The sequence below is a fragment of the Myripristis murdjan genome, chromosome 1 (assembly GCF_902150065.1).
Source record: "Myripristis murdjan chromosome 1, fMyrMur1.1, whole genome shotgun sequence".
NCBI classification, from domain to species: Eukaryota; Metazoa; Chordata; class Actinopteri; order Holocentriformes; family Holocentridae; genus Myripristis; species Myripristis murdjan.
Window position 1 is genome coordinate 38,531,237 of NC_043980.1, and position 26,281 is coordinate 38,557,517.

At 41.5% G+C, this 26,281-nt stretch overlaps 1 protein-coding gene across 1 annotated transcript; it reads right to left on the reverse strand.

The window, feature by feature from the left end:
* Nucleotides 1-1,317: 1,317 nt before the first annotated feature.
* On the reverse strand, nt 1,318-25,529 carry LOC115360951 (protein cappuccino). Its single transcript, XM_030054165.1, has 14 exons — nt 25,438-25,529; nt 19,640-19,685; nt 18,858-19,005; nt 17,055-17,112; nt 15,366-15,447; nt 14,220-14,332; nt 13,685-13,853; nt 10,826-10,956; nt 10,347-10,433; nt 9,096-9,119; nt 8,907-8,975; nt 8,644-8,778; nt 5,108-5,230; nt 1,318-3,307 (listed from the first exon to the last, which is right to left on the reverse strand). Exons 2-14 carry the CDS (start codon nt 19,683-19,685, stop codon nt 3,209-3,211), a joined length of 1,284 nt encoding a protein of 427 aa, XP_029910025.1. The 5' UTR covers nt 25,438-25,529; the 3' UTR covers nt 1,318-3,208.
* Nucleotides 25,530-26,281: the final 752 nt, after the last annotated feature.

Sequence of the window (26,281 nt, forward strand, 5' to 3'; positions counted from 1 at the left end):
GAGTTGTGATGAAGTGCACAAAACAATGACACAAAAGAACAAGTTAACCATGGATACACTGCCAAGCAATGGGATGGACCCAGGAATTCAAGGCACATCACTTTCCAACAGTATTACACTGTTTTAGAGTTGAACTTTCCTTCAAGTGACGGATAAAGATGGCTGCCTTCTGCAATGCCTATTCCACCCTCAGTGCGATGTGTGTCACGTCTGGAGAAGTCAAACCAGAAGGCTTTCGTGTTCTTTTCAGGTTTTTGCTTTTGTATGCTTGTACCTAGAACGGACTTAAGCAAAAAAAAAAAAAAAAAAAAAAAAAAAACAACTGAGAACTGAACAAAGAATACACATTTAACAATGACCCATCAACAGGTTCATACGATGATATCTGGGCTGCAGTTAATTCATTTTCATTCAGAGCTAAGTTTCTCTTCAAATGTTGCCAATAAAAAGAAGCAGAGTAAACGTTCATTCAGCAATGTGATGTCAATTTCCAACTGTTGCTCTGAGTGTGAAAATGAATGGCACCCGAGAGGTACAGGCAATCTATGCATATAAACTGATTTCATTTATACAGAGTTGTACATTGTGTGTGAAGAGGTATAAAATGAGAGGTAGGATGCCAACTTTAACGATCATGGTCACTGAATGGCCCAAAATCCAGGGGTGGACTTGGATTTTTTTTTTTTTTACCAAGTGACCAAAAATGGTGTGAAAACAAGGCTGCTCATCCGGCCATATGGCCACCTGTCTCCTCTTCCTTTTCTTTACAATTCCACCCCTAGCCATCAATTGTAATTCACTTTCCAAATGGCTTTGGCTATATTTACACAGGAACAATACAAATCAAATGTTTCACAAATAACTGCATCTTTTCATTACCGGCAAAACATGTAAAAAGAAAGAAAAGTCAGATCTATGACACAAAGGGTAAAAAATCTGATCTTTTGTTGTTCATGTGAAAATCTACCCAAAGAGACAACAATCTGTGAGGACAGAGGCCAAGGTCACCTTGATATTGAGAGATGAAAAGGCACAGTCATCTGAACAGCTTTAGTTAAAAACCTGTTGTATGAGTGTAGTATTTCATAGCATTTGGATGGATTCACCAAACTCAAACTGGACTTTCCCTTTACTGGAGCAGATGTTTCTTTCTGATGTGAACAGACCACAAGAGCACAGTTTGTTTGTCTGCTGTAAAGATGTGACTGAATCAGCCGAGGTACCTGTACAGAATACCCCCAGCATGAACTGAATCCCACCTACCAATAAAACCAGTTGGCAACATCTAGAAAAACCACAGACACTGAGGTTATTATATATTCCAGTGACAGTTATTGTATTTTCTTTAAAATAGCAGCCACCTGGCTGATGTTACTTTGAGCTGCCAGAAACAGATAGTGCCCTCAGAGGAGTGTCTGCACACCCTGTGGGGATGGTAGAGACTTTGGTAGAGAAAGACATTTGTGCTACGATTTCCAGGTCACTGAATGTCACCTGGGAGCTGGGAAGGTTTCTGACCGCTGTTCCAGATGCCAATAAGAGGAGATGTCAGTCACTCCATCCTGACCCAGAGCATTCCAAATGAACTGTTGTACTCCTCGTTCAGTCACTTGTGATATTGTCCTCACATCAGAATATCCAACCAGTTGGATGCACAGACCCTGGGAGCGGCCGTAGGAAGTTAAAATTACATGCTGAGATCAGCTTTGACTGCACTCAGGGCATTAGATCCTGGTGCATGTGAGTGAGCTAAATATTAGTTCCTTGTTTTGGTTCATTTATAGACTTAATCTAATTTTTATGTAGTCCTAATTCATGTGAGCAAATTAATTAATGAGCCTGGGATTCCCTAGGCTCCATAATGGACAAAGATAAAGTAGCCATCTGACTGGCTGATGGGTTGTCCATGCTTTGTACAGGGCGGATTCTGGTACTTTCTGATGCATTACAACTAGCTGATAAATGGTTCTGGGGAAAAAGGTTTCAGAGGCTGGAAGATGAGTGCTAGGATTTTTTTGCTTGAATGGCCAGGAGGCCACTCTGAAAGGCAGTCAACGTGTTTCTTTTGATACCATTCTGACGGTTTGGTTGTAAAAAAAAAAAAAGACACTGTGAAGACACCATAAGGCTCTGCAATTTGTTGGCTACACTTTTTTTCTTCTAAGGCGTCGGTCAACCCTTCCTATGAAGTTTTCATTCCATTTTTTTCAGCGGCTTGATTCTAGACTCAAGAACCTTTTCTTCATATCCTGATTTCCATTGTTATTTGCAACCCCTCCTCACACCTCAAACTTTGGAGGACAGACAGAAGTCAACTCTAACTAGCAAACTCTGTGTTGGGACTAGAGGATGAGGAGAGAAGATCAAAGGAATCAAAACGGGATGGATCATTCTCCAATGAAAATTTAGATAGAAACGCAAATTCACTTGTTGTATGTTCATTTGTTATATAAATCATTCTTGGCCACTTCCTAGATTGGATATGACTCTACTGAACTTATGGTAAACTGTAATTATCAGATCAGATTTTGACATCCATTCATAACACTTCAAGCAAAGACATCCTTTTCTTGTCTCTGAAAAGCCAAACCCCAGAAAGCCAATGCCACTCTATGGATGACCAAGTAAAAACAGCTGATGATATACCATAGACACTTGGTTACATTGCCAAATAACACATTAAAAAAAAAGTCAGGAGTCCAGTTCATCATCAGTTATCTGAGGTGGAAGGCAAGGAGACAAGGAAAGGAGGCTGCTGTCAAAATGTTACTGATTGTTGACTTTTGACATTTTTCATTCCGGGTCCAAATGCAAAATGGCCACAGAGGGGCATCGCAACCAAGGAGACTAAAAGGAAGGAGAGGACACGGTTTCATATTCCATCTTATCCTTGGGGTACAACACTTGTGCAGGAAAATCTGGTCTGCACTTGCAAAAAGGCTCAATGGATGGTGCACAATGATAGAACACCAGGGCTACGCTCCTTGGAGCACATCCCAAGAGCATCTGAGCAGACACCATACCTTCATTTCTGGCACCCTGGTTAACACTCCAACATCGTAGCTTCAGGTTCTCTGCGCAAGTGTCATACCCCATAGCTTCCAAGGGGTCAAAGACCGTGTCTCAGCCTTCTTTTAACAGCCTTGATCGCGACACCAAGTTTGAGTCGGGAAGGACCGGGAAGAAGTTGCTAGAGGAGGTGCTGACCCTAGAGGAAGTTGGTGGAGGATTTGTCTCCTTTGTCGATGTCAAACGTGTAGGCATTGTTGGAGGACGGCGGAACGGGAGCATCAGGAGAAGTGGCAGCCTGGGGAGGGGGCAAGAAAATCTAGTTAAATGTGTGTTTAATGCTGGGATCACACCTACAGGAAGCATTTCTCCTTGTAAAAGCTTTTTAATTAGACCAAAGTCATTTGAGGCTCTTCTGGTTCTGCTTCCTTGCCAGAGGAACTGGAAAACCAAAGAAGTAGAATTGAATAGAACCAATTGTTTTACTATGGGGAAAACAGCTCAGGCACAAAATTACTGCCTCAAACTCAGTCTGACTGCTTTGTTTAAATCATACCAGTGAATCTGAATATTTGGCCCAATTATTACAATTTACCCACAGTTTCCTCTGCAACAACCCAGTTTGAAATGCAGGGGTACTGAACATTTCACAGCATATAATCAAAATCCCTTGATTTTCAACTATGAATTTTTTGGTTATAATATTCCTCATATTGTTTTGTTTCTGTGGCCGACAAAGTTGTCACCTTTCATAAACCACAGAACTGATAAAAGGCTGCAGAAAGCAAATGTTTCCCCTGGGGACTATTTTCTGGCGCTTACTCTGTCCAATTTTAAGTCATCAGAACACCACAGTGCTGCTCCTTTTAGGAAAACTAATGTGGAGGACTTTATTACGGTGATGGAATACTGGAGTGAAGAAAGTTTGAAGTCTCATGAAAATTCATTTTCATATCGTAGTGGAATGAGTGCAACCCAATGGCCAGATAAAAGGTATGGCAGTTCTAAAATACAACTGCTTGCTTTGGGAAAAGATTAGCAGAAATGTGGAGTATACTGTACATAGATATTTGGTCCTTTGGTATCTTTGGATTTAGCAGTGAAGTATGCTTGCTGAAATGGTCTAGAGCAAGTGGAAAATCACTCAGGATATGTCTATAGTCCTCACTTGATAGCAAATATACATTTAAAACTAGTTTATATTGATAATACATGTAACAGATCCACTCTGGTCTTCCTAATGCTATGCTTTAGCATGCTTAAAGCACAAAATTATTGGTTAGAATGACCCAGAAACCCTATTCATTTTCACCCTAAACAAAAAACATACAGCAATGTGCCCTGGAAGCCCCTGGAAGCTTCAGTGTTCTATAATTTAGACTGCCATTTACTTTGGGATTTTTTTTTAATGAGATTCATCATAGATGAAAGGAACCAGTTTAATTTCAACCTTATTGGTTATTTCAATGAACTACCGTATTTCACCAATTAATAGCCCGGGCGTTTAATATGCAAAATCAACTTGGACCCCAGGCGTTTAAAAGAACCAGGCAGCTATTCGCTGCAGGCCTTTATTTATTTTTACACAGACCTGCACCAGGCCATTATTGTGATGACAGTTACTGTCCAACATATTTTTTAGTACAAAAGTACAAACAATATGGTACAATACGGTACACCCTTTTTTCTAACGTTAGCTAGTTCTCTTATTTTGACAGAAAACGGAACTGTTTACTTCTGCAAAAACAAGGTGAAGAGCCTTATTTTGGGTTACCGCAATATAATGCAAATAATCGCCCCGGCGGTTATTCGGGTGGGCGTTTAATACGCAAAATGGGTGCAGACCCCAGGCGTTTAAAAGAACCAGGCGGCTATTTGCAGCCCGGCGATTAATTGGTGAAATACGGTATATGAGGTTGAAGGCATGTGTCAGACCTGGTGATGTTTGAGCTTGGACACTTCCATCAGATGCAGATGTGTGTGTGTGTGTGTGTGTGTGTGTGTGTCTGGGATGTCTATTGGTAGAGGTAATCAGCCTGTATGTTGGCAGCAATCTCTGCTTTCCACTTGTGTGTGTTGTGTGAGTGTGTGTGCCTACCTGTGGTGGGGTAGTAAGCAGGGGATCGGCAGGTGAGGAAGCCATGTTCTCCATCTTGACCTCTTCAACTGGTTGACTACCCTCTTTTGGAGGCGGAGCACTGTACATCACGGGACCATAGCCCTGTGCGCACACACACACACACATAATTATAGTAGAAAGGACATTTCATCAACTTACACGTGTCCCCCTCACCGTTGGGGATTTCTTGTATTTTTTTTTTTATTCTTGTGAGGGCATTCAGACCCCACAAAGAGTATAGCAATATAGCAATATAGCAGTTCTAATTGAACTGTAATCACAAAGGCCCATGTGCTGCCACTATTATTACAAGATAGATTCCAAATATTACTACTAGTACTGCTAATAAACCCGTGGTGCTGTGGTGGAAATCTCACCCTGCACATAATATCTACAAAACAGATGATTTCACATGGTTCCAATGCAAATCAACACACACGCTGACATATAATTGTACAAACACACAAATGCAAAGAAATACACTATTATGGGTCATTTTCACATGATTGTATTCCGAATACTCCAAAGCTGGATCCATTTTAATGGGTGGAAGCCTCTGATGAAAAGTCACTTTAATCTAAAATGGTCCAAAATGAGACCTGGTCCATGGGAACTTGAAAAGTGGTCTGTGAAAATTCACAGACAGAGGCCGATAATAGAAGGAGAGAAGGTCTCAAGTTGGACTTGATGGTCCTGACAGTGTGGTCAACCTCTGATATGATGGAGGCACGTCTTGGTTCCTCTATGTCCAAGACATATCAGGTGTCTGACCAGAGGAATCATTTCAATGTGGTGTGGGTGGATTTTACCCAACAGTCTGTAAAACCAGCAGTGAAATCTGCCTCCCTCTTCCTTACAGCGCTGCAAGCCACCGAAAATTACTTTATTACAGTGTGGATACCCGACCCAGGCCCACTGGGACCCGCCAGGGTGGGTTCGGACAAAAATTTAGACATCATGTTTGGGTTTGGCTCAGATTCGTTCACATAAGTGTTGGTTCAGCAAAAAATTATAAACCTACTGTGTGTTCTGGGCAACCTCCTGCATAGTGCTGGAGTTTACATGACGATGCTGAAGGCAACTCATAGGCTATTTCAGGCGGTAAATGCAATCTAGCGATGGAGACAAGCAAAACCTTCTGGTCGGACTCAGTTACTATGCTCTTGGGTCGGGTTTGGACAAAAATCCACCCAATCCGCACTCTACAATACATTAGTTTAAGTGTCCTGTGATGGTCTAAATGCCTTTTCATAGGCTTTTCCATTCTAATAAGTATAAGTATATTTATCCTAGCATCCTAGTAATTCTGTTTGTGTTGGTTTATGTGCTGAAAGTGTTATTTTGGCAGCTGTTTTATAATAGGAGTGAATGGAGACAGAAATACAACATTACAGATCAGGAGTCCAGTCGAGCATGGAGCAACTCGTGAGGATATTTCACCACCACGTCGACTCATTTCGCAACAAGCTAATTATACAACCAAACACTCTAGCAAAGCTCAATTTTGCTTCACAGTCCCTCCACAGTTTTCCTCCTCAGGCTGGGTCAGTCTCTTACAGGCAGCATTTGAGCAGCATTTGAGCAGCATTTGGATTAGACCATGATGGTACATGAAAACTTTCCCCTGAGAGCTAGACTGATGAAGTAGTTTTAGGTGGGTCAGCAGCTCCTTCAAACTGAGTGAGGCAGGTTTTATTTTCACAAACCTATACTCCTGAAACTGTTGAGGGAAAAAAAGCAAAGAACCTCCATCATATGAGAGGTGGACGGCCAACTGGCTGGTATCTATAAACTAGCATGGAAGAGCTTACTGTGGAACCATCAGAGGGGATCTCAGCTCTGTTTGTTAAAGGCACCATTACCCATCTGGATCCAACCTCAGAAATCAGTTGTGCTTCCATTTGCGTGTTGAGCACATGACCATTTGGATTTGGTGATTCTCAGGAGGCATTGTGAGCAGCTTGTGTGGACAGGCCATGGAAGGATCTAGCCTAAGAATTTAAGTATCATTAGGCCTGGTGATGGTGAATTTAGAAGAGCTGAACTCCAAATGCAGCACTGCCAAGCCCTGATGACTGTGAAATCCAAATGGTCACATAAACTGTTGATGAAGATGTGTGACAAAGAACAAAAACAGGAAGTGTCAAAGACAGATCGAGACAACTAGGGGAAGGACATCTACAGGAGACTACAACACTACAGTTTGGTTTGCTTGATGCTCGATTTCAGATTTGACAAAGATGAGGACAGTGTGCCACTGCAGACAACAGCAGACTACAGGAGAACAGAGAAGTCTGCTACAGTAGAAACGTACCATAGGTGCTCCAGGGTAGTACTGGTTGAATGGAAGGACAGAGTGGAGCTGGGTGTTAGACTGTGCAAAGGAGTTGGAACTCTGATAGCGTTACTACAAGCTCTACACATTGTATTATATTGTATATATTCTAGCTATGCATCTATGCTCTTCTACTGTTTATCCTTTACTTAACCATTCTTCCACCGCATCCACACAGGGTGCAATGTGAGCGAACCAACTGCTCAACAACTCCAAAAAAACATCAGTCCGAGCCATTGTGGCATTTCGCTGGTGCATCCTGCCTCCTGACTGCTTCTGATTTCAACCTGGTGAAATCCTCTGGATCATACCGAGACAGGTGCACGATGTGACAACGCTCAATAGTGCTTGTATCACTCTGTGTGTGGACAAGGTGTAAGAATGGTAGAGCATTTCAGCTCCATAACTGATGTGACGAAAAACCAATGAAAGAAAGGAGTGAAATTCAACAAGGGCAACATTTGTAAAGGTATCAAGGTATCCCTTTATGACTGTTATATTACTACATTACATTATTACTTTACTTTCTATCTTATTATTATTATTATTAATCTTATTACATACGAGTGATTACTTCAAACTTATTAAGAAAAATCCAATTCTATATGTTGGATTTTAACCAAAACTGAATCATTCCCTCCGCTCCCCATTACCAACTTGCTCCACATCAGATCTTGATGACTATGGCTGGCATGGCACATGACATATGCCTGTTCAACTTCTACATGCTTGGAGGCATTTCATTCAATTATGCCAACACCACAGGGCCAGTCAGCTTTGGATTTGTTCAGTGACCACTGGGGCCGCTCCTCTACCACTGTGCCAGGTTTAGAAAAAAAAATTTAAATGGAAAAAGAGTCCCCATTTTATATCTTTTGTCTGCTGCTGAGTTCACCAAGGTTGATGATGTTAGGTGAATCAGTTCAGCCATTCTATTCCTCTGAGTCAGAGGCCACCTCCTAACTTGGCCAGTCTGTGTGAAAAGCTAACCAGTTCTACCAACTTTACCACACTTTTCTTAAGCAAATCTATTTCTAAGTTATTTTTCTTTCTTTCTTAAAGCTGTTTTTCTTCTTCTTTTTCTTTCCTAAGAAGTCTATTTGGAGAGGACACTTTACAAAGCCCCTCCTTCATCAGCATTACTATGCCAGTAAGCCTTGTAAGTCAAGTTGGACAATACCATAGGAGCTCCGGGTCCAGGGGGGTACTGGCCAGGTGGTGGACCGTTCCACTGTGGAGGTTGGGCAGGGGGGACCATGGCCGGACCAGCAGGGGGGTAGACAGGGTTCTGGGGGGGGTAGGCCGGGTTAAAACCCTGCAGAGGGAGACAATCAGGGACAACATTAATAAATAAATAAGGAACCTGTTAGGCCTGTCACTCTTGGTTAAGTTAAGCCCCAGTTGGCCTTATTTTGGAAAGCAGGCTAGTAGTGCAATACTGACTGGGGCAGGTGGAGGGCCATTCCACTGTCCTGGGGCAACTGGATTGGGGGGAGGATGGACTGTAGAACCCTATATAAACACACACACACATACATTACACACACACACATGCACACAAGTGAAATCAGTGAAAGCAACTGCATAACCATCATGTAACAGGCATGTACTCTGTGTAGTTGTAATAATTACCGAGTTAGGGTCATAGTAGTGCACCTGCAAACACAGAAAAATACATTGTTAATGCAATGTAATGTCATCCCTACGTCTGATTAATGGAGAAAATACCTTGTAATTCACATGACTTCTTTAAGATTTAAGAATAATTTTCATCTTTGTTCAAAGCTATTATTATTATTATTATTATTATTAATAATAATATTAAAATGAGACCAATTTGATTCATATGTGATGATGTTAGCCCCCAAAGGAGCCATTTCACTGTAGTGAGAGCATTTTTTGAAACTAGACATCACTGTATTATAATGACCTGTGGTGACCTCTAGGCTAAACACAGCCTCATGAAACTTTACAGCCACAAACTAAAGAGCGAGGCCGTCCAGAGGATGTCTGGTTTTCCAAGTAGACTGACAAGAAGGGGGAGTTTCTGAGACATTTCCACAATAAAACACTTGCCATCCAATCTCCAAAAAATGCCATTCTTACAGAAATCTACAAATGTCAAAAGATTTTTGGACACCAAATCACAGCATGATTTTTTCTATGGTGTTCCTCAAGGTCTTGGTGTCCTAATGTGGTATTTTAGAGGGTGTAGGAGCAATGTATTTGATTTGTGTTAAAATGCAATATACATCCAAACACTAGGTGGTGTACAGTAAGAGCCAGCCTCAGGACGTTTAAGTTCATTCCAATAATGACGTGTTGGCTTCAGTATAGGACTTACACTACACTACACTACAGAGGGGTTTTTGATGACGTTTACCAATTCTCAAGTGGTCAAAAATTGTTAATTTTTGCAAATCTGTGTAATAAGTGGTATCAAAAAACTTAAAAGAGGAGTGGCCATCATATACTTCCATCATGATGTTGTAAAACCATATAAACTATAAAATGTCAAAATCTGAATAGGTGCCAAAAATGTTTATTACAGATTCATGACTAGAAAAACTTTACACACAGTGCTGAGCTGCTTCTCTATAGTAGCCTCATTGACCCCCCCCCCCCCCCCCCCCCCCTTTCCCCTCCAGCCTCTTTCCTTCCACTGCCTCCTCCATTTCCTGCCCATTTCCCTCATTGTCGATGCCTTCATCTCTTGCTGTTTAGACCACTGTGTTTCAGATTTTTTTCAGATTTGATGGGTGTGGCATCAAGCTACAGCACTTTATGTTCAGTAGAAGCCAAATGGAAGTGGTAACAACATCAAAAATTATTATTGTGATTATTATTATTATCATCATCAGTAGTTGTAGTAGTATTACTCACTGCTCCTCCTTGGTCTCCAGGAGTGTTGTAAGCAGGAGGGGGTCCGGTGGGGCCTCCTGCGGGGGGGCACACTGTCTCTGGAGTACCCTGGACAGACAGGAAAGGGGAATATGTATTTTAATAAAATAAAAACAGGAGATGTATCAAAGAGTGTTTTCTTTTTGTTTAGCTCTCCCATGACGTACTGTAATGCAACCCCCTTATCTAATCACTGATTATGCCAGGAATCTGATCATTTCATCGCTGTATTCACATGTCAGCTTGTTGCCTAGCTAACCATAGTGTGTGGTTAGTTGCATTTGTCAGTAAACGCAAACCACATACAGGCCGGCAGCTGGCTACTGGGATGGTAACACGCTTGTCAACAAACCAGTGACATGAAATGTTAATTGTCAGTTTTAAAGGGTGTAAATACTGCAGCACAAGTACAACTGAAGCGCTCTGAAGGCCTCTCTTGGTGTGCCTTGTTGTGTTAGTACCTGCAGCGTCGCAGTCGTGGAGGCTTTCTGCTTGAAGATCTTCTTCCGACAGCAGCAGCAAATACCAGCTGGGATACCCAGGAGCAAGAGGAGAGCCAGGAGAGGGTTACCTCCCTCATAGTCATGATGGTCTGTAGGAGGAGAGATGGACTGAGTGAACGTTTGTTCATGATTTCATCAACAGGTGGAGTTTAAAGGCCAATCACAGAGCTCGAAAAATGTAGAGAACAAAGAACCATGACATAATTTGGTCATATGGTCTACCCCACCTCAAAGCAATGTTGAAGTATTTAAACAATTTGCTCCAGTGAGTTTTAACTTATGAAGAGAAATCACTGATAGAACTTTGTTTTTGCATTTTTTTGCTGAGCATACTTGTTGGGGGCTGTGAGACTGTAAATGGGCACATTAAAGAAGGGACACCAGGACATGAGCCCATGTATGTTTAGTACAATAGAGAGGATGCATATTGTACTATTAATCCTATAGATCATATTCACACGGGAGCCATTTTCCTCTGACGTCACACTCAGGGTGGGAAGCTCAAATGCTGTAAGTGCGTTGTTCAGCTGTGTTCTGGGCTGCATCTTTTATAAACTTAGGCAATCTGATCCGATCTGATGTGATAGTAAAAATCCAGGTGGACATCAGGCCATAACTCAATGTAAAACAATATAACTGATCACCCATTAGCTATCCTCAGTCAGCACATAGCATTCAACTGCTAACGTTACCATTATATCATGTTGCTGTTATTACTAACAGTGATGTTGGCTAGGATGTGGCTGAATGTTAACGTTAGCTGTCGTCTAATGGTAGCTGATGGGTTATCAAATATGTCTTTCCCCTGACATATGGTCTGATATCCCTCCAGATTTTTACTATACATTGTTTTCTCAGTTTCTCAGTCCTCAATCAGGAAGCAGTAAAACGACAACCCATTGTCAGAATCCTTAGACACAGCCTGGAACACAGTAGTACAACCCCCCAGCTGTTCTGTAGGTCAGTAATGGTGCTATCGTCCTCTCATTGTTACTGAGTGCTGGATACTGGCTGGATGCTCCAAATGCTAACTGTTAGCCTCCTGCCATTGAGGTGGACTTCCCCCCAGATAACTTTCTTAATAATAACTGCCTTAATCCACTCAGAAAAGTTTTAATGTCACTTTACAGGTGTCACTTTGCAAAACCAAAATGCATATATGATTAACAAGCCACCACAAAGATACTTATCTTACTATTCTAAATGGTTGAACTATCCCTTTAATGGTGAAAACTTGCAGCATCTAACTATCTAACTCTGTGTGGCTCCAGCTGTGCATGTGTCTGGTGTCCAGGCTCATCTGTCTCTGTCAGTTAGACACCCAACTATTACCAGAAGATCGAGGGACAGAGAGAGGGCAGGCAAAAGAGCAAAAGGCAAGAGGGGATAGGCGGGAGCAAAAGGCGAACATGGGACCTAAAGACAGGAGACGCAGTGGGAGGGGTCCTGAAGAGAATGAGGAAGAGGAAAGTGTGTCGACAAAAATAGATCAGGATTTATAAGTACGCGTACAGACACATGTCAGCTGTCAGTCAGCAGAGGTCCCTTCTCTTCTCTCTGCTCTATATGTTACCATAGAGCGTAAAAAAACACAACGTACATGCAGGGTCTCTGACAGCACTCACAGGTTTCTGAATAGAGGGGTTTTTAACAACTTTACTGAAACAAGTTTACAACACTGAGCGGTGCTGCTCTGGTGCTGTTGCTTTGGCCTGAATCGGAGAGAAAAGGCCTCATTCATTTGAAGATGACAGATGGCAGTAAAAGAGCTGGGAAATATATGTGGCAGGAAATAAAAGTGGAGCGGACACATCTCTAATATGCATAACTTTAAGGCTAATCTTTTTATATTATTTGATCTAAGTGGATTAAAAGCAAAACCAGTTTATAGTGCTGTGGTCCTCTCTGTAATATATTGCATGAACAAATCATCTACCTACAGTTAAATGGCTATCATATAGGATCCAAAATCTATGTGCAATCTTGAAAATAAAGAGTTATATTATACAACAGTCATTTTTAACAAAACTCAATATCAGTACACACAGCATTCATATTCCCCACCTATATGGAGATTCAACTGTTTAAAAGGAATATAATATCTTCACAAACCTTCCTACAGCTTCAACTTTGATCTAGCTTTTGATAAGATGGGCAGCACTTTATTATCATTATCATTCTTAAAAAAAAAAAAAAAAAAAAAAAAAAAAAAAGTTATGCATACATGACAACGCGTGGAGGCAGGCTTACAAGTGGCCTAACCTGGCTACCTGGTAAGTGTGTTTTCTTGCTGGAAATGCAATAACATGTTGTGGGTGCAGAGGACTGTTGGCACTATTGGCCTTCTTCTCTTCCTGATGCTGTGTAGCAGCACTGAATCTTTTTATGTGGCAGTACCAGCCTGTTCTACCTCAGTTTACCGGAGTTTTGAGGACCACTGGTACCAGCTGGTATGGAGGCATTTGTTCTGCTCGCCTATGCAAGCACATGTTTCATTTGTGCAGATGGTGGAGTCTACGGCGAACATGCAGGACCAAATCTGTTACAGGAGCTGTCACGTTTCGTCTAAATTTGGTCCTTAAAAATTAAGAAGCCGGTCTGAGTTGGAACCCGTTCTCGATACCCACCCCTCCTGTTTATAGATTTTGTGAAATTACAAAAGTTACCCAAAACTGACTAATCCAGCCCAAAATCACCAGTTTCACCTACAGTCCCTCACCGTACATTGAAATGACATAGACAGATAGACAAATACATATATAAACACACACATACATTTATCTATAGACAACCCAAGTCAAGATGTCAAGGACCCACCAGTCAGATCCATGCGGGTAACAGACACCACTCGGCCCCTGCGGTCTGTCAGGGTGTAGCGCCCCACATCGGTGGTGTTTACATCTCTGATCTCGATGTTCATGGAGTGGGTCTTGACCCGGTCCCAGTAATCTGGGAGGTCCTGAGCCACCGTCGAACCCTGACTCACCTGGGGGCAGACATTCCTTTTAACAATACCAAACCAGGAATTTGTCACTAGCTAGTAGAGCATAAAGTAGTTATGTCAAGAATTCTTTCTTGACATGTTAGAAAAATGGAAAGAATCTTTGAAGAGGTTGAGCGAGATGCGATTTATGACCAACTAATGGTTATGCAACCACCATGGAGATTTGTACACGTTAAAAACAAGACAAATGATATTTTAGGATCCCATCTAAATCACCCAGATGAAACCCTTACTATTATGGTGCATTTGCAGTTATCAACTATCTGCTCCTACCTCCATCGATCCAACGCCAGTCCCTAACCACTTCCACCCCCCTGCTCATGTCCCTTAATCATCCATTCATCTCACCAACGTAGCATTGACCTCCCCAGAGAAGGAAAGGTAGGCATCAGCCAGATCCAACCCCTCCAGTGAGATGTAGAGTGTCTCTCCTGGTATACGCTTCACATAGTTATGCCTGGCTGGAATACAGGAATGGAGAGGGGACAGAAAGATGGAGAGACAAACACACATAGATTGTTTTCACTGTAATTAGCCAATAGCCATGAGGGTTATACAGCACAACCAAAGTCTTTTGCAGATCAGCATGGTCACAGGAAGATTAAAAACAAAAAATCAGACTGAACAGAGAGTTTTGAACAAAGGCATCGGTGTAGCCTCAGACTGGGCTGGTGGAAATCCACTGGGGACCAGTGAGATCTTATCTGACTGTCAGCAGGATGTCATTTGAGGAAGGATAACAGGGAACCGCACCCCCCCCATAACGCAAAACATACAACCGGTTGTGAGCTAGGTTTGGGCGGTATGAACAAAACCAAATATGACAATATCTTTGACTGAATACCTTGAATCCATTTTATGATACTGAAAGGTTTACTACTGATGCTTAGATAAGACACTAGAACAACTTGAACAGTATTGTTCAGAAAACTGCATCCCTTTCACATTTATGGAGCCTTTAAAGCCAGGAAAAGACATCACATATGCTGTATCACAATATCATGATATCCAAAATCCAAAATCCATTATTTATATCATTATCTGATAAACGCTGTAGGTTGCAGGTCCCTTTGTGCTGTAAGGCAATTCAGAAGGTTTCCTGCCAAATTTGACCCAGTATCACACAATGTAAAATACAGTGAAGACAACCTATTGTTGAGATAATTTATGTAAGATGTTAACCTTAATCAGGCCTACAATCTTCTACATCAAAGATTTGGCTTGCTGTTGTTTCCTATGGTCAACTATTCTGGCTTACAAAATAAAGGTCCCTGTCCAAAAGCTCAAGGCCCTTCCACCCCCTGAGAAACATTCAGGCCCAATCAATATGGCAAAGGAGCAGTCTGTCATTAAGTGGCTGGAGGCCTAGAGCTTGAATGGTAAAGGTGTTCTTTGCATTGTTTTGGATTCCCTCCACCTGAACCTTAAATAGGATACATCTGAGTTCAAACTGAGAGGACACAATGCTTGGTGTGAACAGGGGAGCAGACTCACGTGTAACAGCCACTTTGACAGTGGAAATCTCTTTATTCCAGTAGTCTCTCTGGGTGTACGTCCCCTGGTCCTCATAAGTCACCTGGCAGAACACATACAGAACACGTGAATACATAGTGAACAGCAGCAGAATGTAGTTCCGTGACTGAGCATTTAGACCATTACAGTCTTCACTGAAATCCTGACTAATGAAGTTCTTTAACAGTGACCTCTGACTGTTATGTTACACTCGGGGAATATTCATTTACCCACTGCTACATTTTTTTGCCTGAATGGGAATTGAGAGGAAAGGTCATGAAGTCATCAAAGTTGACAGAGTTCAATGTCTGAGAAGCATGAGTGTGTCCATGAAATTTCATGGCTATCCACTTAATGCAGTGTTTCTCAAACTGGGGAGGCATGAGATACTTTGGGGGTCGGAAAGGAAAAGGAAAAAAAAAGGCATTTTTAATAGGATGATTATTTTTTCATGTTATTCTTTTTCTGTACTGAGTAGTTTTAAAACACGCTGCCTCCTCTGATAATTAGCAAATGAGACAAACCTTGCCAGGTGGCTGGACTGTTCACCACTCTTATGATAGGAGATCACGACTAGGCTGTGATTTGTTTTAAGGGGTCACAAGCCAAACAGATTCAGAACCACTGGCCTAATAGATTTTACATTATGTTGCCTTTGACTTTAGTGTTGAATGGATGGACAAAACAATCAGCATGGTGATCTTTATATATTAATTAATTAATTAATTAATATAATAAAATACTTTCACCTCCTGCTGGGATTTTCATTGCTTTTACAAGGACGCACGCTTCCTTGGTGGGCTCGGAAAATGGTATGATCCTTGCTAATCAACTGTCAATATGATTTTTTTTTCATTGAATACTTTCTTTTACAGGTTAAACACCTATAATGGTTCAAATATGATGGAATGGTCATGTTTAATTTCATCTTTTAATGTGCACACCACCACAGAAACAACTATACTAATGCTACTGAAGAAAATACTTACATTACATACATACATTTAAAGCATGTATTATAAAGTCAAATTTATATGTAAAAACACAAAGACACATGGCTTCAATATCTAGAATTAATGTATATTTTGTATATTTATATAAAGCACTGTCTCTTTACATCAGTACATGATGGGCTGCATTTTCTTTGGATAGTACTCCACAAAATTTCAACAGAACACCAATTGATATAGATGTGAAATATCAACAAGAGTTAAGTAAAATATCAATAAGCCATAAATTGTATTTCAATGACAAATTGACATATCTGTTGACACTGCTGTATGGGTTTTAAATTTTAACAATTTTAACAAATTTTAGGGTAAGCTGACATTATTGCTTGACATCCATAGGGACATAGTTAGACATAGACATAGTTAAGGTTAGGGCTCTACTTGGGTGACGGCTCTATTAGCTAATGGGCAAGAGGCCGACCAATTTTATGACCAATCGCAGCACTGGAGAGTGTGTCTAATCTATAACGTAGGTGGAATCCATAATAACGCATTACAGACATGTTCTTGAAATGTAATTTATGGCTTCTGGATATTCCAGGGAACTCTTATTCATATCTATCTTATGTTTCAATTGATAATCTATTGAATATGTATAGGGGACTGTCCAAAGTAGGTGTTAACCCGCATTTGAACTTTTAATGAATATATGTGCATTCACCTTGTCAATGTACCAGCGTCGGTCATTTCCTGTTCCAGAAACCCTGCCCTTGTTCATCCTGGAGAGAACAGAATAATGACAGTATGGAAGTACAGAAGAGAATTACAACAGAAACAGAAAAAAGATATGTAACAGTGTTGTCAGGAGGAGCTGTTGTAAGCACAACTCAGTCCTGCCTAAAACGAACGCAATGCATGATATGAACCTTATCCCACTGATCCAAAGAGACAGTAACACAATGAGACTTGTCAAGCAGGTCAAGCATTCTGGTGGTGTTTCTCAAAAGCCTCTATTTCATTACATGGTATCAGGTCTTCTATTGTTCAAACCACCGCCGTTGAGGTTCCCAGCAAGCTGAGCAGATACTAAAAGGTGACAAGCTGCAGGCCACTAATTGGTCAGAGAAAAATTGAACAGCAAAGCCCCGCCGATCACGAGGCCCTGTCAGTCGCTGCTTACAACCAGGAACTACCAAAGCAAGGCTCGCAAAACTTGTGTCATAGTTGATAACCTTTCTACTACTTTCTACTAGTCTTTTTCCCCCAGCAAATCTCTTAATTACACTAATATTGTTGATGTGAAACAGCCATTTTGACTTGGTCTTGTTGATTTCTTTTAAAATAAGGTAGAGAAGGGGGACAAAACTAGTCAGGAAGCCCAAAAGCGATTGGTGGGGCTTCGCCTTAAGGGGGCACTATCTGCAATGGAAAATCCAGACAAATAACTGGTACTAAAAGCGAGTAGAGCTGATATTACGTAAAAGAAAAGGGGCTGAAGTGAGTTTTCAAACAACCAGCTGGCCTTCAGATGATTCACCCAGCACAAAGGAATATTTTAATTTTACTGTGATGCAATTCACTTGACCTTATTCCAATTAGAGAAAAACTGCTCTCGTCAGGGGTTCACTCTCTGTATCTCCCCACAAACCATGTAGGCAGTTGAACAATTCAGTGCTGAGTAATTGTTGTTCTCAAACTGTTTTTTCCCAAGAAACTCAAAATGGTTGGAAGTGTGCCAAAATGTATGCCATTCCAATTTACAGAGAGGGATATATGACCAGATGTCCACTCATCCATCAGTCTACAATGAACATTATCTAATGGAACCTATAGACTGTTAGATTTCATCAATCTTATGTTTATTGCAAGCCACACTGTGTGACATGGATCTAATGAACATGGGCACCACATCAAGTTTGATGTGCGTAGACAGTACCATGATCACACCTACTGAATCTTACAGGCTACTAAGTCAATATATAAGAAAACATCATCAGCATACGTAATCCAATGCATCATTTCACCGTGTATTCCAACTGGTTGGTTAGTAGATATAGGTCATAGTAGCAGTCACATTTTTAGATGGTTATCTTAAATGGTTGGTTGGTTATCTTTGGTTACGGTTATCTTTTCTAACAGCCATCTTTGAACCTCTCTCACAGTGCGATGTAGTACCGCCATTTTGCAGCGACAACTTTAAGATATCACCACGTATTGGTCATCTTTCATCTGGGACAGCCCAAAATAGCACAGTGTGTACCCAGCACAAGACACCACTGACCAGATTTTAATGAAGCTGATGAACGAGCAAGGACTGAACCACAGTTCGCCAGCAATGATAGAAGATATACAAAAGAAGATATTAATAACAACTAAGCAAATTATCTTTACTGTAATAATACTAGTATTATACTAGTGATTATACTAGCATTTTATAACCTATCCATAACACATTATGGCCTGTGCCCAAGTAACACACAACTTCCTGGGTGTAACGGCTCTAGGCCTTGAGGTGGTTTCTCACCTGTGTCTCCCATTCTCCCAGTACAGAAATGTCTGGCCGGGTTCATCCGCTGGTGTGAACTCCAGCTTCTCTGCACTCTTGGGCAGGTAGATCTTCAGCTGGCGACCGTGGGCCAAGCGCTCATGTATGTCACGGACGGCATAGCAGTCTGGGATAGAAACAAAGCCAGGGGACGTTGTCTTGTTTTAACAGCATGTTCAGTTTGGCAACATGGATTTACTCTCAAGCCAATGCAAATACTCCTGATCTGAACTGACTGGAGGAGAAGGAGCAGTTATTGATTTGTCCTTTCAATATCTAGCATACATGAATCACCTGTTTTTGCTCAGTTGGATCCATTACTCATTATCATCATTAAGGAGGGAGACAAAATGAAAAAACAGACTGACAGTGCTTAGCACAAAAGTCGATGAAACACTACGAACAAAGTGTCAATATGTTCCACTTTTTGTCTGTTTTGTCTGATGTATGTTGGGCTTTGTCTGATGTTCAATTGCTCAATTTGTTATTAGTATCCATGGAGGACCTCAAAGTAAATATGTGTTTTAACTAATACTTCATTGTGCTACCCTCTGGGGTCAGATGTACATGAATGTGTTTATGTATAATTTTAACTTCAAATACTGCAGCAGTTTAGACAACAGTGATAAATCTCAAACTGATAAGCCAATGACTCTACAGACAGGGTGCTCACAGATTTTCCATAGAAACTGGCTAGAAAAGTATAAAGGAATGGCTTGGTAATTCACATTTAAGAATAAAAAAATGAAATTTGTACTCACCCACAGTGAGGGCAACTCCTAGCAGGATCACAAGACGCCACATCATCTGTAAAGAACATGAGGAGAAACAGTTTTACGGCTAGGCAATAACTGAAACCTATTACAGCCAACAACTGAGGTTTGGCAGTACTCCTGGCTATTATCAGCCAACCACTGTCTTCCATCAACACAATTTGCACTTAATTCATTATTCATCGGCGAGATGATGGAAAGGCAGTAAATCCAACACTCACTCATGAGGCTCCATGGCTCAGCAAACAAAGGCTTGAATTAGACGGCATGATTTACAGAGCTATGGCTGTGATCAAGCAGTCAGAACATCAAGGACCTGCTTACTTATAGTTTTACTGCATGACTTGATGATGAGTCAAATTCCCTCTTTAAGATGGACAATTACTAGAGCCCTGTTGCTTAAAGTATCAAACATTAGGGGGTGCCCCGGTGGCTCACTGGTAGAGCGTGCACCATGTACCAGGGCTTAGTCCCGATCACAGCAAGGACCTCAGGTCCTTTACTGCACGTCATCCCCTCTCTCTCCCCTGCCTTTCCTGTCTATCTCTACTGTGACTGTCAAATAAAGCAGAAATGCCAAAAAATAATCTTTAAAAAAAAAAAAAAAGTATCAAACGTTAAATACTTTACTCAGCAGTCTGCTTGAGGTTTAAAACCGCTTGAGGTTTAAAATCAAATTAAAACTGCTCTTTTCCAAACGAAAAAGGGAAAATCGACAGGTGGTCTCTTATTCTAAATGCTTTTGTTTGTATGTATAGATAATGTATCAGTCAGAGAGATGATCACAACTATGAAACAAAGTATCGTTTCTCTCATCCCAAAATCATATATAAACACTTTACTGAATGATAATTAATAAACAGTTATCTATTAGGAAATTCTGGGGCCATCACAGCAACATGGCAAATGATGCTGTATTTCTGCTGAACAATCAAACAATTCAATGTGTCCATTTTCACCATGTAAACATGTTGTTTTGATACACACCTGTCAGGGCTGGGAATCGCCAAAGGCCCCATGATATGATATTATCATGATACTGAAGTCACGATACAATATTACTGTGATCTTACACATTTTACAATATGCTGAGTATTGTGATACCATGTTTTCATCTAAGCTTTATTTAACCAGGTAGGTCCCAGTGTGAATGTCAGATCTCTTTCACAAGACGAGGCCTTGGCCACGGCAGCAGCAGCAGATCCAAGATGACTCGCAACAAACAAGTCAGGAGCACACAAAACAAAACATATGAAATATATTTGGCAAAGAAGGAACACAGTTACAAACTCGAGTGGAGTCGGCCTTCATGCCATTTTCTATTTCTATTAGTTTTTTATTTCCTTTTTTCAACTGCAAATTGTGTCCCCAAAAGAAAACTTTGTCAATATCTATTTTATCAAATAAGATGAAGTTTTCAGTCCATTCATCTCACTTCAGTCATTTTTATTGTAGTTAAATGAGACAGACTGACCAACTCTGTCATAAAAACCTCATAAATGTTTTACTGATTCTTGGTGATGCTGTATCGCTTTTCCCCCCACCCCTAACACCTGTGGTACCTCAGCTGAAATTGAAGTTTATGGAATTGATGTCACTGTTTCAGGTTCGGATGAGTTGGAGTCATTGAATAATGTCGCGTCGAAAGCATTTTAGCTGGCAGCGTCTGCACTTCAGCTGCCTGTCTGTCTCTCCCAGCCTGCAGCTCTGCCGTCTTTATTTAAGCAGGGAAGAGGCTGCAGAGCGCTGAGGCCGTGCAGCTCCCTGCAGCGCCCCGACTGCTGAACACAGAGCGGCTCTGCTGTGCAATCCTGCCTGTTAAATACACATGGGACAGCGGCTTTCATCCCTCTCCTCACCCAGTTTTCCTCACACTGCTCAGGAATTTGAACTGATCAGACACACACACACACTCACACACATTCCACAGCATGTGTTGCTTGTGTGTGTGTTGTCTTGTAATTACATGCTATTCGCTGGCTCTTTGCTGTGTGGGACAGAGTGGCTGCAGAGACAGAGGCTGGAGCTCAGTGGACACACACACACACACACACACACTGACAGTGGCAGGGCTGGAGGCCTGGCTCTGTCCCAGGATATTCAGTTCTGTGGCTGGCCTGTTGTTAGTCCAGTCCCGCTAACACTGTGCCAGTGACGATGTACAACACCACTGACCACAGTCTCTCTGGCTCTACTTTCCAACGACAATCAGAAAGAGAAATACTTTATTGATCCCATTGGTGGCTGGCTTTAATAAAATTAGATGAGTCACTGAAGTAAAGACTTGTTTGGAATCATGACAGACTTTACTCCACACTGACTGTGGTCTCTAGTTTCATTTTTTTTTCTTTCAGCATATTTTAGTATGGAATGTGGCACTAGTACTTTCAGAGTTGACATGGCTCAAGTTAACCTACCTTTTTAGGCTTATTGTCAATTTGATCATTTTTTACAAAGCAGTTTGGGCTACCTTTTCTTAGTAGTTTTTGGTAACCAAACTACATGGCAGAGCTGCCTTTTCAAAGGTCACCATGTAAAAAGTAGAGGTCAAATTGCTGCAACCCTGACATGGTTAGATTCAGCAGAAGATGCTGAAAATACATATGCACAACTGCAACCTCAATAATAAACATAGAATTAAATTGACACATTCTCCACAATGTCAACAACAACTGAACATTATAAACTTTGTTAAAAGGTAGAATTGATGGCAGAGCTGTTGACCTGAACTGCATTAGAGTGGACAGGTGGAGCAGAGAAAGTGGACACTGAGTGTGTATGACGTGTGCATGTTTGGTTAAAACAGCAGGAATAACCACACTGAGTAGCCAATCACTGAATTTCACACCGCACATAAACCTTGTTTTACCTAGCAACAGCAACTAAAACGGGGGAGGGCACTTGGGCTTGGACAATAGTAGAGGAATTCCTCTCCAGGGTGGCTGCTGGCAGCAGGGCAGCCACTCTTATCTGCTGGCACTTCACTGGTCCACAAACAAACCCCCCGCACTTCAAACCCCTCCTGCCATCTCCATTACATAAATCATAATATTCAACATGGTCATAACCTTCCTCTCAGCTTCTGTGGAGGGAGCAGGGAGCCGAGAGCTGCTGCGTGCAAACACTCACACACACAACTCAAGGGAAAGAAAGACAGAAAAGGTGCTGGGATAACAGATAACCTGTGTCAACTCGTATCTGACTACAGCTTTGGTAAACATGGCCTTACACCCATCTGCTCTCTAATGTGTTTGTTTGGTGGCTCATTTAATCATTGCAGGGCGCGCAGGGCCCGGGACCTTTTAAACCCTTTGAAACCTGAACAAACTTGTTTTTCAAAAAAAAAAAAAAAAAAACGGCAGAAAAAGGGAATGAGCAACTTGGCAAAAAAATGACCTGGAAACTGAAAAAAGTGAGAAATGTAATAGAAAATTTTGGCTTATTTTCAGGTCATTTTCTTTCCTTTTTTCGGGACTTTTTTGGTTGGTAAATTGTGTTTAGTTTAGTTTCTCTCTCTCTCATTTTCAGGTCATTTGTAGCTGAGCTGCTTGTTGCCTTTTTGTCCCATGTTTCTGAAAGAAATCGAGTAGCTCAACTGGCTCAGAGTTAAACACTTCAGCTCTGTTCTGAACACACTGGTTCTCCTGTTCTGCTTTTCATCTGTTTGTTTGATGTAGATCATTCAATCACTGCTAATCACTGGAGGCACAATACTGACACACTTATCTCATCAGTACATTGTTTTTTGTTGTTGTTGTTGTTGTTGTTGTTGATTTTGCATTGTATATGCACACCCCAGGGACAACACATGGAAATGAGCACGGTGCTATTCCTGGTGCAATACATGTATTGTACACCAATAAATGAATGAAATGAAATGAAATGAAATCACAGCTTGTGAATACAGCCCAGTGGTGTCAGAGGTGAGAAGTAGTTAATCTGATAATTCCAGTTAGATCCAATACACCACATAAGTACCTGGAATATACCCTGAAACTCAAATCAGCCAGTATGGGATGCCACAAATGCAAAAAAAAAAAAAAAAAAAGAAAGAAAGAAAGAAAGAAAGAAAGACAGAAAGGGGCGTGGCACGGCGCAAATCAGACTATAAATCTGGAACAGTTTGTCCAATCATCACAAAACTTGCAGGATATAGTTTCATAACTATGTTAAACCACATGTGCAAAACTAGATGGATAGATAGATAGATAGATAGATAGATAGATAGATAGATAGATAGGTATACTTTATTGATCCCAAACTGGGAAATTCACAAAACTATTTTGAAATCACACAACAGGGGGCGCCACCCACTCCAAGTGCGGATACGGACAAAACTTTAGAAATTAGGTTTGGGTTCAGTCACGTCAGCGTTACTTTAGTGAAACTCTAGTGTAAAATAAATTAAAATGATGGATGCACTGTGTGTTCTGGGTAACTTCCGCTACAGTGCTGGAGTTTACGAGATGACGCTGAAGGCAACACATAGGCTATTTCAGCCAGTAAATGTAACCTCGTGATGGAGGACAAGCAAACTCTCAGGCTGGGGTCGGGTTCGGACACAAAAAACAGAATGGCTGTCGGGTTCAGGGCGGGCACAGTTACTGTGCTCTCGTCTCGGGACGGGTTCAGATAAAAACATGCAGTCTGATCTGCACTCTAATGCCAAACATGTGCATGGGCGTGGCACAAATATGTCCAAACATGACCAAACCTGGTGGACATTGTTCATGAAGCTGTTGAGGATTACCACCTCCAGCAGTCTGTGCTGGTTTGAACCAAGAAATCAGCACTTGTGACAATATTTATTCCTTGTAATTGTGAAATTTCTCACAGCACGTGAAAGCAGCACAGGCCCAAGCAATTTAAGCAGTGGGCGGTGCCTTCCCAGTGAGATGGTATGTCAGACAATAGTAACAAAGGGTGAATGCATTCAGCTGATTGTTTGCCTTTCCAGTGTCTCTGAAGTGCATCAAAAAATAAATTAATTAATTAAAAAAAAATAATAATAATAATAATAATAATAATAAAATAAAAAGCAGCAATTTAATCTCCTTGGTTTAGTGCGCCAGACAGATGTGCATAGGTGCAAATCTGAAAGCCTCCACCATGCGCACAGCAAGAAATAAAAACATAAAAGAATAAAATACAATGGCGGAATGGACCTTTAATTATATGCTATTTAAAAGCGCCGGGCAGCTCTGGTCCCTTCGGACTACCAGATTTCTTTCTAAGAATAAAGTGCCAAACACCAAATGGAGCCGGGCTGCAGCCCTGCGGCCACTCGGCGGCTTCTTTCTGCAGAATGTGCACTGCAAAAAATGTCCACCACAACAAGCCCTTTCCTCCAGCCTGCCTCTGAAAACCCTGTTTAGGGAATGAATTAACACTTTTGAAAAAATTTGGAAAAATGGTTTCACTCGTTTCCGGTGCACATCAACTTGTTTTAAGATGCGCTTTAGCATGAAGTCGCGTCTCCCGGCGGAGGAGCCGCGGTGCTGATCCGCCTGGTTTCATAACACCGACACTTCATCGGCACGGAGCGCCTGGAGGAACTCACCCCGCACCGAGACCGAACCAGAGCATTACACTTAACACGACCATTCACTTTGCATTCAACTGAAGGAAAATCAGCCTGCGTGCTCCGCGGCTCCGACAGCACACCGACCTGTGGCGGCAGACATTTTTTGCAGCGGGCTTGTGAACAAAATGTGCTTTTGCCGAAACCGGAGTGTGGTCAAACAGCCGGCTTGAATACCGCAGCCCAGCGCAGAGTTAGCCCTTACCTCCGTACTTGGTCCAGCCGCTGATCCCAGGTTTACTGTGTGTTCATAACAGAGGTGCTCCCTGGCAGAGTGCAGGATCCAGCCCCAGCGCCTAGACTGGACCGAGGTGCCAATGCTCACTGGGTGGAGCGGCTGGACAGCACACGCCGCCTTCAAGGTGCGGTCTCTGTCGGAAATTGTGCTATTATCAATCGCCAGCCTGTTGTGGCCTCTGTGACCCGCCCAGCGCCGAGGTAAATCACACCAGCACACATTAGATTGATTGTGATTTATTACCAAATATATTACAGCTTTTCTCTGAAACAATGGAGCGGACCGTATCCCTTCACTGCCAGAAACAGGAGTACAATAAGAGTCCAATTCTGTCCCCCATGGGACAGTCTACACACAAATGTCCTTCTGTAGAGCTAAAATTGGACCTCAAGGTAATTATGGGAACCTTTTACAGAGCCAAAAAGGTACATATATGTTATCAAGCAGTAAAATAAGCATGTGCCATTTCCTGCAAATATTAAATTGTTAGGCCAAATACAATTAATGAATGAACAAATAAATTAATGAATAAATAAATGCCTAAATAAATAAGGTAAAACCTGAATTTAAGGTAGATTTTAGATTCTATTTTAGATTCTTGAAATGAAACAAATTCTGTAGATTGTGGATATGAACAATAGGTAATACAGTGATCCAGCCAAGTATTGTAGTTATAAAACAGGAACAAGACTAGTGTCTTTCAGCTACAAACCACAAGGGGACAAATACGATGTCCCAGTGTCACGGGGACAAAAGCTGCACTTTCAAGGCCCCACATGACATGCTGGACCCCTAAAGGTTCAGTGATGTG

Bases quoted from the DNA above. Each gene is read 5' to 3' on its own strand.
- LOC115360951 (XM_030054165.1), bottom strand. From the start codon at position 19,685: ATGATGTGGCGTCTTGTGATCCTGCTAGGAGTTGCCCTCACTGTGG. The intron at 10,957-13,684 runs GTGGGTCCTTGA...CTCCTCCTACAG, and splicing joins TACCCGCATGGATCTGACTG to ACCATCATGACTATGAGGGA. The intron at 8,779-8,906 runs GTCAGTATTGCA...CTCCCTCTGCAG, and splicing joins ATGGCCCTCCACCTGCCCCA to GGTTTTAACCCGGCCTACCC.